Source organism: Gekko japonicus, unplaced genomic scaffold (genome assembly GCF_001447785.1).
Source record: "Gekko japonicus isolate JY-2015 unplaced genomic scaffold, Gekko_japonicus_V1.1 scaffold2579, whole genome shotgun sequence".
NCBI lineage: Eukaryota > Metazoa > Chordata > Lepidosauria > Squamata > Gekkonidae > Gekko > Gekko japonicus.
Genome location: NW_015164275.1, coordinates 125868 through 141298, shown reverse-complemented (window position 1 = coordinate 141298; position 15431 = coordinate 125868). Strand labels below are relative to the sequence as shown.

The window sequence follows — 15431 nt, the reverse complement described above, 5'->3', positions numbered from 1 at the left end:
AGCAGGAATTTCCCAACCTGGAGCTGGCAACCCTAGTCAGGAGTGGCCCCAATGAGTTCCTCACAAAGGCGTGGAACTACATAAGCAGACAATAAAACATCAATATTACAGAATTTTAGGATAGAGTGTCTCTTTAAAAAATAAACAAGAACTTTCCTAAAGTTAGTGATGATATATTAACGATAAACGAAATTACATCTCTAACAGCTGAATGAATTTCTATGCTAAAATTAAATTGTGGTAAAAACCTTAATATTGTCTTAAATTGTTTATCTACATTTTATTCTTACTAATTATTCAAATACTAGTGGAATACAGAATAAAATATTGAAACTATAATCAATATCTTCATCATCTTTAATATGATATTCAGATAATTCCAAAACTTTAAAAAAGTTAATTATTCCCATAGAACAAATTTAGAGTCCAGTGGCACCTTTAAGACCAACAAAGGTTTATTGAAGGTATGAGCTTTTGTGTGCATGCACACAAAAGCTCATACCTTCAATAAACCTTTGTTGGTCTTAAAGGTACCACTGGACTCTAAATTTGTTCTACTGCTTCAGACCAACACGGCTCATTAGAGACAGACATTTCATTGATATACATCCACTATGAAGCAAAAATCTCTACACAAAGCTTCTCACAGAGAATTCTCCCAGCCTTCTATCACAAGTCTCTACCATTACTGCCTTAAAAAAAATATCTCATTAAAAAAATTAAAATATTTCAAGGCCAGTCAAGAGCACACTTCCTCATTCCTATAATTTATAGTCTTAGTCTCATTCCCCCATTCTGGAAATGACTGTCTGATGGCAGGTTATTCACAGCACTGGCTTCTGGGACTGGGACTGAGCAAAAACAGCAGGGAGAAAGGATACACGGGGGTCAAGATTTGGGCAAAGAAACAGCAGATGAGAATTGATGGGATTTTCCTTCCTTTCATGCATACACCCAACCCAGGGGATATGGCTGAGATAGGCTGGCTAAGAAGTATTAATATCTAGTCATACTGCTGGGGGTACCATTCCCACAGTGGGGGCAGGGAATTCCCTGCCTCCCACTCCCATTGCCTGCTGCTGAAAGGGGGGGGGGACCCTGCAGCATTTTGTGCGGCACCACATGATACCCAGTTAAAAAAACAACAACCCGACAATGAAGTGACAAGTGACATAAGGTAGTTTTACAGTGCCACGCCCCTTCCCATATCCCTTCCTACAACTGTCTTCCGTGAGAACTCGGGAGGAAAAGAGGATTTTGTTACTTTTTCAATGTATCCTTATGGCCAAAGTGGGAATGATTTCAATATATCTCAGTAAATTTGTGAATAGAACTAGAAGGTGAGAGGAGGGATGTGTGAACACCTACCTACTCATGTTCTGTGCACTGGCTGTGAATAGGAAGCCAGTTTTTGACAGGCTGTTCATAAGCAACTGGAGACTGTCCAGCATATCACTTTTTGAACATATTCAATCCAACAAATAGTCTGCAATTGGCACTATTTTGTATATGCTTATTTTTGCAAAGCCTGATGACAATCTCCCCCCCACCACCATAAACCTGTTGTCCCTGCTCCACAGCCAACTGTGTAAACGAAAAATGAGAGAAGGAATCATTGCAGCCATGACGCAACCACACCGGGCACGCTGGGGGCGGGGCCACAACCATCCGAGGGAAAAACATATTTTCCCTCGGATGACCGTGCACGTCGTGTGCTTCCGGGTGACGTGCATGTCATGGGCTTTGGGGGTGGGGTTCCCCCCGGGGCCCGATCCGCCAGCGGCGGGGAACAGGCCTCTGGGGCGGGGGTTTCCCCGACCCCCGGGGGGACTTGGCAAGCCTACCCAGTGAGCTTCCACAGCAAGATGAGGATTCAAACCTGCGTCTCCCAGACCCTACTCAGATCTAACTGCTACACCACACTGGATTTTATAGAGTGGTTGCTGTTGAAGATTAGCAAACAGCCAGGTCCAGTTGAGTCATGCAAGCTGGATATCAAGTCACCCAGAGGTTGCTTCCAGGCTTAGAGTTGCCAGCCTCTAGGTGGGACCTGAAGATCTCCCAGAATTATAACTGGACTCCAAACGGCAGAGATCTGTCCCTCTGGAGAAAATGACTGCTTTAGAGAGTGGACTCTATGGCACTGCATTTGGCTGAAGCCTGTCCCCTCCCCAAACCCTGCACTCTTCAGATTTCACCATAAAATCTCCAGGAATTCCCAACCTGGATCTGGCAATCCCAGCCAGATCTGGCCCCAATTAACCCTCTCTCAAAAGCTAAAATAGGCCTGGAAAGGGCCTTGTCCCCTAGGATTGCCAGGTCTTACACCTCCTTGCTGGCTGGGGTGGGTGGGTGGGAGGGAGCTCTTTGGGAGTGGGGGGAGGGCACGGTGACATTGCCACACGCAGCATCCCCGACGTGATGACATCACGTGGAAGTGATGCAATCGTGCCAGGGACATCACACGGCAATGCTCTGGTATGTTGAGCCCAAAATACCAGAGCGTTGCCACACAACATCCCTGGCGTGATGACATCACTTCCACCTGATGTCATCATGTTGGGGACATCGTGCTGAGCAGGGCTGTTGGGGGCTGGGCTTCCCCCACATGGGAGCTGGCAACCCTATTGCCCCGTCCCCCTGCCCTTTACTGACAGAACCAACCCTGGAATCTGTGGCTGCTTAGCAACAGCCATGGAGGGAAACTGCTGCTTAAAGGTACAGGCACTCCATTTATCATTTTCAGGTTGTTGTTGTTTTTTAAAACCCAATGTTTGGGGGGGGGGGGTTTAAGAAGATTTTTCTGCAAACCTGTGGTCCCTTTTCAGGTTTGTAGAAAGATCTTCCTTGCCCTTTCACCGCTCAGGTTACCAGATTTAAGTATCCTCAGATTTGGCCGACTTCCCCTATAGTATATAGATCATACAGTTCAACCATGCTGCTTTCAGGGACCCAAACTCCAGCCTATTCAGAAATCTGTAGGCCTTAAACTTGACTTACTATAGTGCCAGTTCAGTGTTTTGCTGAAATACAAAACAGGTTCTTCCTGCTTTTTTTCTGAATTAAGTAGAAGGATAGTTTCAAAGTAACCATCTGCAGTTTCATCACCACCCTCAATAGTGGGAACTTGGTGGTATCACCATTTTCTGACTTGCATGTGTAATCCATAAATAACTATGTTAAGCATTCCTTATCAAGTAGTTGCGGGAAAATTAAACAGGTGTGTATCCCAGGATTAAAATGGGGATGTGTAAAAATCTTTGGTAATCAGAAATGTCTGCACATTTCTGTAGACCTGGGTATATAAATTACATGCCATGCCACATAAAAACTTACCCATTTTTTTAATTTACTCTTGATTACTCTTAGTAAATTCTACCATCTCTTGTATTTCCTGCAAGGTGAGGGAAAGAACCTTTAAAATGTATGCTGAGCTCAAAGAGACTGTGGTGAAAACTGCAAGAAAGGGGAAGTTATTTTTACTCAGACTGCTGTTTAGTTTTGTACCAACTGTTTAGCACAAACACCATACATAAGAGGTGCAAAAATATTTCCCTGTGTTCAGATCGCAGCACTTCTAATGTTAACTCAGGAAATGACTGCCAAACTACATTGTTACATTTCCTAACAAAGATCTCTGCAAAAACTGACATTTGGCATTCTGGATAGTCCCCAGGTGGAAAGACGAACACAAAGAACACACAAGCCTTTTAAGACACAAACCCAGAGCAGATACAGCTCAGCTATCTTCCGCTTTTCCTTCCAGCTAAAAGGGGATGCCCCCAAAGGGCACAAACCCAGTTTGCTCCCAGTGGCTTTCTAGGTCACCTTCGAGTAACACGCAGAGCCTTTCAAGGGGCTGAATTTCACGCTCATCACCTTTAGCTCCCTGCCGGTCTAAGCATGCGTTGTGTGATGTGCTTACAGGCATCAAACTGAGTTGATCAAACCCAAACTCACTGCACATTTAACATATCAAGACTGAAGGCCAAATTGAAGCTGCCTCTTTGGAGACACTTCCAGAAAGAACAGCAAATTACCATACCCATTCAAATTTTCCTTTCCCTGTCAATCACAGGCACTACTTTATGAATGCCATGCAGCAAACACAATTACACAGTGGTTTCATTTCCACTAGGCAATCTGCCATCTCAACAGTTTTGGGGATGTATATTCCTAACCCATTTCAAAAATGTTGGAAAGGCACAGCAGCAACACAGAAATAAAATAACGTACATACAGTAAGGACTAAACAGAGTAAACCACTACTGTCACTACTGCCAAAATTCCTTTAAGTTATGAGAAATATTTTTCAGAATAAGGTGTCAGCTCGGAAAATAGTGCTTTGACAATGTACTTCAGTGCTTAGGTTTAGCAGAATACCTATCACCTTGCAAAAATAATTATCTTCCTCACTGGGGCAATAAACCATGATGACATTAGACATGGGGGAGGAAAGAGAAGTCATGCGAGCTATGATCAATCAGATAACTGCCAGATATACCTGCATAAGGCACGTTAAAACCTCCAGAGAAAATTCAAAGCTGGATCACACGAAGTCTAGCAGAAATAATGTGGCACAATCTATAGGGTTAAAATAATTGGACAACAGAAAGCCAGTAGACAGTAAACCCCCCTGCTCAGGAGACAAGCATGCCATGGCTGGTTCTGAGTTTAAAGAGTTAAATAACTCAGGGCTATTGCATCCTGTCTATTGGCTGGCAAGGACCACATACTGTGACAGCTGGAAGGTTTACATCCTCTAAACATTGACATTTTACACACATACTGAGTATACCAGAGTGTTGCCTTACTTACACATGGGAAGCTGCTCTGTTATTTGAAATTAAGCATGCCAAGTTCTTTGTTCAAACAGAGATACCAATTTCTACTCAAAAGACTGTACACAGTACTCATTCTAAGTGGGTACAACAGAATCTACAGTCCTGGTGACACACAAGGAGAACAGCTTTACTTTGGCTATGTTTGGACATTAAAAACATAAACATGTGGAGAGTTGTAAGAGAAGCCCATGAGTTTTATCTGCAGAGCGGTCGGGTTAGAACGGATAAAAGGAAGTACTTCTTCACCCAAAGAGTGATTAACACTTGGAATTCACTGCCACAGGAAGTGGTGGGTGCTACAAGCATGGACGGCTTCAAAAGGGAATTAGATAAGCATATGGAGCAGAGGTCCATCAGTGGCTATTAGCCACAAGGTATAGCTAGGGGCTCTGGGGCAAATAATGCTCTGTCTTCTTGGTGCTTGGGGGGGGGTCAACAGTGGGAGGGCTTCTAATGTCCTGGCCCCACTGCTGGACCTCCTGATGGCACTGGTATTTCTGGCCACTGTGTGACACAGAGTGTTGGACTGGATGGGCCTTTGGCCTGATCCAACATTGGCGTCTCTTATGCTCTTATGCTTAATAAGGAACATAGAAGAAATATCTCATATAGAGGCTGATTCTGCATTGGCTTTTCCTTCCATTGTTTTACCGAACCCATGTTAGAACAGAAATTCCCCTCTGCATTGCATGCTGCTTTTACTTCCTTTCATCATCAGATTTAATTGTAGCCTCCACACTCCATGCTACTTTCAGTGGTCATCGGATTTTATTGTACCTTCTGCATAGATTTATGGCTGTTTTATGGCCATTGAGGGGTGACTTTGCAGTCAGTACAGCATTGCCCTGAGGTATTTAAATGTGGTTTGAGCTGCACTTTTTCCTCCCAGTTGAGAAAATGTGTAGCAAATGCTAGATGCAGAATCTCCTTTAGTCAAGGATCCATCATGAAGTCAGATCCTACGCAGAGTTAAGAATATCACTGAAATAGGCGAACTTCAGTGGTTAGCTAGTTTGGGATATATTTATAATGGGGGGAAACTGATCCATCAAAGGTTTGTGAGTTTAGGCAAATGCAAACCAGATGCATTTATGGGTGTTGGGTTCTGATTTCTAAATTCTGCAGATAAAACCAGAAAGGCATCTTGCAGAGCCATTCAAACATTGTTTATTTTGTATTTATTGTTTACTGGCAATTTTACATTTTTTTTGTTCTTAGGCTAATTATATCTCCTTTCAATTTCCCTCTGTATAAAAGCTTCTATGATTGCAACTGGATTAATATGTTTTCTCTTTTATTGCTTGTTATTTATTACAGTTATTGCTGTTTTCTTGCAATGAGTAACCTTGGCCTTTTATTTATTTATTTATTAGATTTTAACCCGCCCTCCCAGTAAGGCCAGCTCTGTGTTACTGGCTGTTCTTTAAACTATGATAAAGAATAGGGAAGAAAACTTGATATAGGATTATGCAGCATTAGTATTTCTGGAACTATACAGGGAGAAGCAGGTCTGATACACCATTAAAAAAAGGAATGATATGTTTAATTTTAAACTATGCACTTAAGTATTATGCTGATTTAAAACAAGCAGTGAAATGGCCTGTAAAGTGCAAAGCAGCATTCATGACATTGTTTGTAACTAATTCATTGATTCTCAGTGCTCTAAAAGCTAGGAAATACACAAAGATAACTTGATTGGCACAACAAAGTCCACCATTAAAAAAAAAAGTCTGAGTGTTGCTGTATGTGTTATTTTCCCCCTTATTAAGACATAATGATCATGTAGGAAAATGCATGTATAGTGAGCCAGTCAAATTTCTCTGTACATACCTGCTGAAGAATAAAAAACAGATCACTTTACATTTGTCAAAAAAACAAAAAAAACAGGCTTCTTAAAGACCCCAGCATTAGAAAGCTCACTGGCACAACGTAAAGTTTCGTAGGAGTTTCACCCAGTTGTATGAATGTTCTCTCCAAGGCGGTGGTTTGCTTTTGTTTTCTATTGTAATTAAAGCCACTGCAGGAAGCTATGCTTAGGTCTGGAAGTTTGTACAGGGGATGTGTTGATACACACACACACACACGTACCTGTATCTTTTCCCCTGTGGGGTGAAAAGCAGCTTGGAGATCTTGATAAAGAAAACTGCCTGCAGGGAAAGAAATAAGCATCTTTCCCCCCCACCACCACCCATGAGCTTCCAATCCAAAATGAAGCTTCTCCCAGCTGCTTGGGAAAATGAATCCTTGGGGAAAGCATTCATACAACTGAGTATCACCTGTACTTTAATCCTTTAAAATGGCATGAGAAAACTACCGGTAACTAGATGGAAAACTAACATCTTCAAGCCACTTCAATGGTTTCAGAAAGGGATTAATGAGATGTGACGACAGGGAGATCAATACATGGATGCCCCACTGTTTTTAAATTGTGCACAGCAGCAATAGGAGGCACCAGATTCAGATTGGGGCTGTGGCACAGGGCGGGGTGGGGGGAGAAGAGGGGTTTCTTTAATTATTTCTTCTTGTGCCAGTTTTGCAATCTCAGGCCCGCCCCCTGTTACAATTTGCCCTGAGGAAGAGAGTATACAGGTGTTTTTATGGTAACGGTATAATTTTCCACAGAGCAAAAAGCAGGCCGGGGGGGGGGGGGGGAGGAGACTGAGATTGGAGAAAAGATCCAGGGAAAACAAATTCCTCTTCTCCTGTGCTGTGGCCCTGGTCCAAACTGGGAGGGCCTGTAACTGCGGTTTGTCGTTTTTAAAAAGCAGCAAAACCATTAATGGATCTCCCACCAGCGTATTTAATTAAGCCCTACTGCTCTTCTAGACATGAACCATTTGAAGCTGTTGGGAAATAACTAAGAAAATATTAAAAACAAAGGCTCTTGAGGAATGTTAAAAACTAAGGCATTTATTTTGGCATAAACTTTCATGAGCCAGAGCTCACTTTTTCTTACACGCATCTGACAAAATGGACAATGGCTCACAAAAGCTTATGTGACAATAAATTTGCTAATGCCAAAATTATCTGTTTTTCTGGCTGCAGTAAAGGCTACCCTGCTGGAAAAATATTGTAAAGCATTTAATACACTGGAAAGGATACAGAAATTATTGTTAATAGAGACAGCAAGCAGGATAACACAAATACTCATTTCTCATTGACATGTGCTTCAAGAAACAAACAAAAAAGCAAATGGTACACTTACATCCAGGACAGTCCACTGTTCTACAACAATAGCATCATAGCCTTGTACACTTTTGCTGTCTTCCAGAGAAAGATCTTCAAAGATAAACATTCCATCTGTCATACCCTGGAAGGAATCTGTGCAAGCAAAAAATATTCTTGTAAACTGCACATGTTTACTACTACAGTACACATTTCTTCCAAGCATGTTATGAAAAGAATAATAGACACAGATAGAACCATGCACAGTCCCACTTCATTAAAATGAATGAGAATAATGGAACAATTTTTTTTTAAGAATATATGACTTTCTAATAATAATGGCTCAAGTGGTTAAGACGCTGAATTGCAGGCTGTGGAAGGTCAGTAGTTCAACAGCTCGAGACCCGAGTAAAGGTAAAGGTAAAGGTTCCCTTGCTCGAAAGCCAGTCGAATCCGACTCTAGGGTTGCGGTGCTCATCTCCGTTTCAAAGCCGAAGAGCTAGCGCTGTCCGAAGACATTTCCATGGTCATGTGGCCGGCATTACTAAACACCAAGGCGCACGGATCGCTGTTACCTTCCCACCAAAGTGGTACCTATTTATCTACTTGCAATTTCTTGCTTTCGAACTGCTAGGTTGGCAGGAGCTGGAACTAGAGACGGGAGCTCACTCCATCTTGCGGCAACTCGGATCAACTTGCGGCACCCAGAGCCTTGCGGCACCTAGAGCCTGTCCACCTAACCTCATGTAAATCAAAGGCTCCCAGCTTCTGCCTGCCTTGCATAGAGTGGTGGCTCTCACATTGGTTGGAGCTCCCAGCAGGGGAGCAGCCTCCTAGTCCATCCACTCAATGGGACTTTCCCAGTAGCCTTAATGGCCAACCCACCCCAGGATATATGCATATGTAATGCTTAACCATGGAAACTTTTAGAACTTGGAGCATGAGGTGTTCCCTCCCCTTTCATATTTCTGGCACCAAATATCTCAGAGGAAAGTAGAACACTATATTTACAGCACTGAATTTTATTTTCCTTTGGGATTTGGTGCAGTCTCTCATAAAGGGACATAATTGAACTCTCCTAGAGAAGCAAACGGATGTTGTATCATGCAAAACTATTTATTCCACAACACTGCTCTGTCTACATTAGTCTCTTCCAGTATCATCAGTGTTTGTAGCCTACTGCTTCATGGACAACAGAGGGAAGACCAGGCTCCTGCTTTGCAAATACCTTCATGGGAGATGTGACTCCTCCAGCAATGGTCTTAGCCAATGGGCAACAGGAGCAGCTGCCTTGGGCCCTGGCTGAGGGGGGCAACCATTCCCCAACGGAGGAGGGCAAAGAAAAGCAGCAAGCTTCCATCACTTGCACCCATCCCATCAAGGGTTTGGGTTCCATGCTAGCAGCAACAGCTACTCATGCTCGCCACATCAAGGGCTTGGCCAGCTGGCTTGGCAGTGGTCGCTTGTGCCTGCTGTGTCCAAGGCTTGGGCAGCCAGCTTCTGGCAACAGCTCCCACCCACCTCATGTGGAATAAGGGCCGTCCTTCGTTTGGGGCTGGGGGGGGGCTGTTGGGAGGTGGAGTGATTCTGATGTCCCATCCTGGACTTTTGCCCAGGGCCCCAGAATCACTAAGTCTGCCCCTGAACTCCTCAGTGCTGTAGATTTTCCTGTTGCGGATTAAGCACAGACCTTCTAGTGGCACCATTGCTTCACATCATTATAGAAGAGATGAATTACAGATAGCTAAGGTGTGGGAAGAAACCCCAACACTTCCTGCCTACACAGCAGATTAAGTACAATCAATTTTTTAAAAATAACATCTGATGGTTGCAGGAAAAAGACACTGGTAAGAAAATATCTTGGTTACCAACGGGTAGGACCAAAAATCCAAATCAAGTCCTAAAATTATTTTATCCTGAAACTATTTTATTGGGTGTTCAGGAATGTCAGATTAACATTTAAGTGCAGACAACTCACTAGGCCTCTGCAAAAATGTCACTGCTAAAAAAACATGGACATTTTAAAAGAAAGCAAATTTCAAAAAACAACAAAGGAAAGCTCTATTAAGGCAAAAGAGTATGAACTTATGAGTCAAGTCCTTAAGAAACTGTTTCACTAGAACAGAAAACACAGTGATCATCAAAGGAATATGCTGAGTTTAAGCAGCAGCTCAGTGGACCAGACTGCTCCTTAACTGTAGGACATAAATCAAAATAAAAAATTGCAACCCACATAAAGATAAACCTGATGAAAATGTGATCAAGTTAGAATATATTTTGGATTTGACTGCCTCCTCCTGCCACACTTTTACCAAAAGAGACATTAGCGTGGCCGTATGAACCAGGATCTAAGATTTAGATGGAAAATATTCTGAAAGAAAACTGTGTTTTTGCAACAGTATATGCCTGATATCAACAGTAGGCTCAAAATTTGGTCCTATTCCAAAAACATGGGAAATAAATACTATACTTCTCAAGCATGCTTCATCTGTATGTATGTAACATGATCAATTTGTCACTGCCTAATGTTACCAATGTTTTAGATGAACACATCTTCCTAGGACCCATTCCTACTCTGCTACAGAATGGAAAGCCTTGTTCACTTCAGTAACAAGAACATCTGCATTTGGAAAACACCAAATATAGAAGAGCCATTGTACTACCAAATCTGCTCAGAGAATCCATCAGAAGGTTGCATGTAAGAACAGTATGCATGGCTCCTGGAAAAACGTGATTGTGGCACCAAAGTAGTTCCTCAGAGTACCTGTTTGGAGTTGTTTTATCTGTGATACCTTGGACCACTAAGCCCCCCCTCCCCAGCGTCCAGGCAGAAAGCTCACAAACTAAGTTGTGCTACATGTGATCAAAGGCTGTGTATATTCTACGAGGAAAATGATTGTAGTTATCTTCATTGCAGGAGAGAAAGGTGAAGGGAATCTCTCTGATAATGATATCTATAGTCAGAGAAGGATTAATGGATTAGAGTGTGTCTGAACCTTCAGGGTGCTGAAGGGCTGGAGGAACAAAAGTTGTATTCATAAGAGAGGAACAATGGAAATTGTGGAGATCACCAGATCTCATAGGCATAAGCTGCCTGAAGAGGTTCATGATGGAACTTTGTTGCTAGATATGCTACCACAGGGGCTATGTCTTCAGGCAGACAATCTGTGGTGACTGCAGAATACAGGATGGTTCTTATCTAAAACAAGGAAACTCTTGTATCTGTGGTAAGGTATGGTATTGACCCATTAACATATATCTAGATGTGGGAAGATAATATAACTTGGCTGTGAGACCCACAATTATAAATACATTTCAAGATGACCCAGAGAACATAAATAGTCTAAAGAGGAGGACCTTGAATTTGTAATGTCTGACTCTAGATGGGAATCTTAGGAAGGCACTGTGATTCAGCTGGATGCTGAAATTTCCAACAGCAAGTATTGCCTTCAAAGTATCTGCAGAATTTGTGGGAGGATAGTAAGGGTTTTCCTTGGTATTTTGATCTGGCAGGTCCTTGGGACCAGTGTTCCCTCTAAGCTGAGTTAGTGTGAGCTAGCTCACAGTTCTTTAGCCTCCGGCTCACACATTTTTGTCTCCGCTCAGTAAGGAGGGCTCCAGAGCAAACTAATTCATGCAGTAGCCAAATCACTCGCTCACAACTTCAATGCCAGTAGCTCACAAAGTAGAATTTTTGCTCACAAGACTCCACGGCTTAGAGGGAACTCTGCTTGGGACAGCGAAAGAATTCCCAAAGAATGTTAAGGTGTTTTTTTAACTCTCTGATATACCTCAGGGAAGAATCTACTTTCTTTACAAAGAGCCTTTCTCTTCAAATGTCCTTGGGTTTTGTACTGATTTTGTTAGGAAGGTAACATTCTTGGCCAGCATCTCTTCAGGACAGCTGCAAAAGATTCATTCTGTACACTGCAATAGACTGTTTTGTCATATTGATCTGTTGACATACCTGTTCAACAATCTCAACCTGTGTCTGTTTCTTATCATACAGTATATCTCACAAAAATACTGATAATAACCATAACAAATGCTTTGTCATCTTAGAACACCAAAGCACAGCAAGACTCAACTTTGCTTTCTGTCTTCCCTGTCTACTGGTACTCCTGGGGACTTTGTCTTTTCTTTGCATCAAAATCATCAAATGTATACAAGTTAGGTGTTGGGCATGGGCACATAAGCATTAAGGGCCATTCTTTGTATAGTTTGCAGTCTACTGGCTCATAGTTTCTAGTAGGGGTGTGCAAAAATAAACACCAGTATTTTTGGGGGGTTGGGTATACTGAACCTGAAAAATATCAGTATTTCCCGATACTCCCAAATCCCAATACTGGTATGGTATTCAGATTTGGTAAATATTTGGGAAACCTGATATTTTTTTTGCTCCATTATACCCTATGGGGATCCATTATAGTCACTGGTCCCCATAGGGTATAATGGAGAATCGGTCCAGGGTTATCTAGGGCTTTGGAGGCTATTTTTTGAGGCCCGCAGTCCCTTTAAACACCTCCAAGCAGCGAGTTCACCCAGGAGGAGTTTAAAGTGACTGAGAGTCCTTTAAGCACCTTCAAAGTTCACTTGCTGTGGATTCGCATGGCTTAGAGAAGGCATTTAAAGGGACCACAATCTCTTTAAATGCCCTTTAAGATCAGCTATCCAGCAGTCCCGAAAATCCCAAATATATCAGTAAGGTATTTTTGGGGTATTTTTTCACCTTGGTTTATGCTGAATGCACACTCCTAGTTTCTGGTAAGCTTGATTAAACCCTTAACATTAGTTTGCCTTCTGTGCATTGTTCTGCACCTGTGACAACTAGGTCTACCCATTTCATAGAGATAACTCTGGACACCCAGAGATGTGGTCATCTTCAATATCTACTTGCTAAAGAGGTAAACATCTTGATTTTGGAATATGTTACCAATGATCTCATCCAGAGATGTTTCCTGTGCTACTTCTGATTCTGAATTCTGGGACTCTACTTTAGCCCTTTATTCCAAACAAATTTACTGAAGATTGTTTATCACTTTCATACAGCAAAGACTGATTGGCACAAATAAAAAGCAAAGCAGGGGGGCTTAGAATGGAATCCTATCACAGGCAAAGTTTTGCATTTGGGATTTTTTGGGTTACTAATTTGATAGGGCTGCAGCCTACAAAGCATAGTCTACTTTAAGAATTGATTCTGATCTCAGCCATTGTGAGAAATGTCATATATCTCTTTGTTGGACTTTTTGAAAGTTAAAGGACTGAGGCCAGTTCTTCGCTGTGATGACTCAGGAACATTATATATTCCTGGACTTGGGCATGAGTAACCTGGACAGAATGCTAATGCCTTTTCCCGCAGTGTAGCCTGGAGCAATGATTTCTTGATTGCTTGTGACTCATCCCTACAATTTTGGAAAACCACACAAGCCTTACTATTGCGTCCATCATCTAAACACATTAAACAGCATTGATTAATCATAGGATCACAACTCTTACTGTAAAAAAGTTTTTCCTAATATCTAGCCAGTACCTTCCTGCCCTTAATTTAAACCCATTATTGTGAGTCTGTTGCCAACAGGAACAACTCCCTGCCCTCCTCTAAGTGACAGCCCTTCAAATTCTTAAAGAGAGCAATCATGTCTCCACTCAACCTCCTCTTCTTTAGACTAAACATTCCCAAGTCCCATAGCCTTTCCTCATTAGGCTTGGTCTTCAGGGCCCCGGATCATCCTCATAGTTCTCCTCTGCACCCGTTCCATTCTGTCCACCTCATTTTTGAAGTGAGGCCTCCACAACTGCACACAGGCTCCAGGTGTAGCCTGACCAATGTAGAGTACTGTGAGACTATGCAGGGGTCGTTTCGTAGAAAAAGAGCTAGGGGAACTCATTAGCATAACTCATTAGCATATGCCACACACCCTGACTTCACCGAAAGTGTGTCATTAGGCCACACCCCCTGACATCACCGGAAGTATGTCATAAGGCCACACACCCCGCCCCCAATGGTCCCGGCCGTCAGCGGCGGCCTTGCAGCTCCACTGCTGAGCCCCATGAGGGGCCCGGCGGTGGACCTGCAAGGCCGGCGGGAGTGCAAGGAAGCCCCGCAAAGGCCCTCCCTGGCTCCATGCAGGCAGGGGTGGGGAGAGGCAGGGAGGAAGCAACTTACCCTCCCTCTTCTCCTGCCTCCTCCTGGCTGAATGAGGGCCGGAAGCGGGGCGGACGGAAGCAGGGGGCGGGGCTTCATCATGTGCCCCGCCCCCCGTACCTCACCCGGGGGAACTGCGATCCCCTGCGATCCCCCCCGAAATGACCTCTGAGACTATGATATCTTGTGATTTGGATGTTATGCCTCTGCTGATACACCCCAAGATCGCATTAGCCTTTTTTGTCACTGCATCACACTGGCTGCTCATATTTAACTTATGGTCCACCCGTACCCCAAGATGTTGTTCACACACACTGCTACCCAGAAGTGTATCCCACATCCAGTATGTGTGTTCCTTAATTCTGTTACTCAGATGTGGAATTCGGCACTTATCCTTGTTAAATTGCATCTTGTTCACATACGCCCACTTTTCCAGTGCATTCAGATCTCGTTGAATTCTATATCTTCTGGTGTGTTCGCTGTTCCTCCCAATTTAGACCAACAGTTTAGGCAGCTTTGCAGTACCAGCCCTTCCCAGTGTGCACAAAGGCTAAGGGCCACTTCCCACAGGGGCAACTGAACAGTGTATAAACATGAAGAAGTTACCAACCACTGCAAAAGAGATTTTAAAAGTGTACATGGCAGGAAAAATTACATCTCAAACAATGGTTGCCAATGTAGCTAACTACCAAAAATCGTTTTAAATGCTATGGTTTCCTGTAAGAGGTACTTTTCTTTCTCCCTTTCTCACAATACAAGAACTCGTGGGCACTCCATGAAATTGCTGAGCGGTCGGGTTAGAATGGATAAAAGGAAGTACTTCTTCACCCAAAGAGTGATTAACACATGGAATTCACTGCCACAGGAAGTGGTGGCGGCTACAAGCATGGACGGCTTCAAAAGGAAATTAGATAGGCATATGGAGCAGAGGTCCATCAGTGGCTATTAGCCACAAGGTATAGATAGGGGCTCTGGGGCAAGTGATGCTCTGTCTTCTTGGTGCTTGGGGGGGGTCAACAGTGGGAGGGCTTCTAATGTCCTGGCCCCACTGGTGGACCTCCTGATGGCACCTGGTATTTTTGGCCACTGTGTGACAGAGTGTTGGACTAGATGGGCCTTTGGCCTGATCCAACATTGGCGTCTCTTATGTTCTTATGTTCTTATGTAATAGGGTATTTAACAGAAAGAAATATAATTACGAATAATCTGTCCTATCAGGACCTGTTATTCTTTTAAGATTCTTTGTATAATGTTGTATTGGTATATACAGTTTGTAC

At 43.1% G+C, this 15431-nt stretch overlaps 1 protein-coding gene across 1 annotated transcript in view; it reads right to left on the bottom strand.

Annotated features, from left to right (window-relative positions):
* The window catches only part of RFTN1 (raftlin, lipid raft linker 1), a 149774-nt gene that overhangs the window by 16763 nt on the left and 117580 nt on the right, over nt 1–15431 (bottom strand). Inside the window, exon 6 of the mRNA XM_015408750.1 lies at nt 8050–8165. Within this exon, the coding sequence (XP_015264236.1) occupies nt 8050–8165 (116 nt within the window). The remainder of the gene's footprint in view (nt 1–8049; nt 8166–15431) is intronic.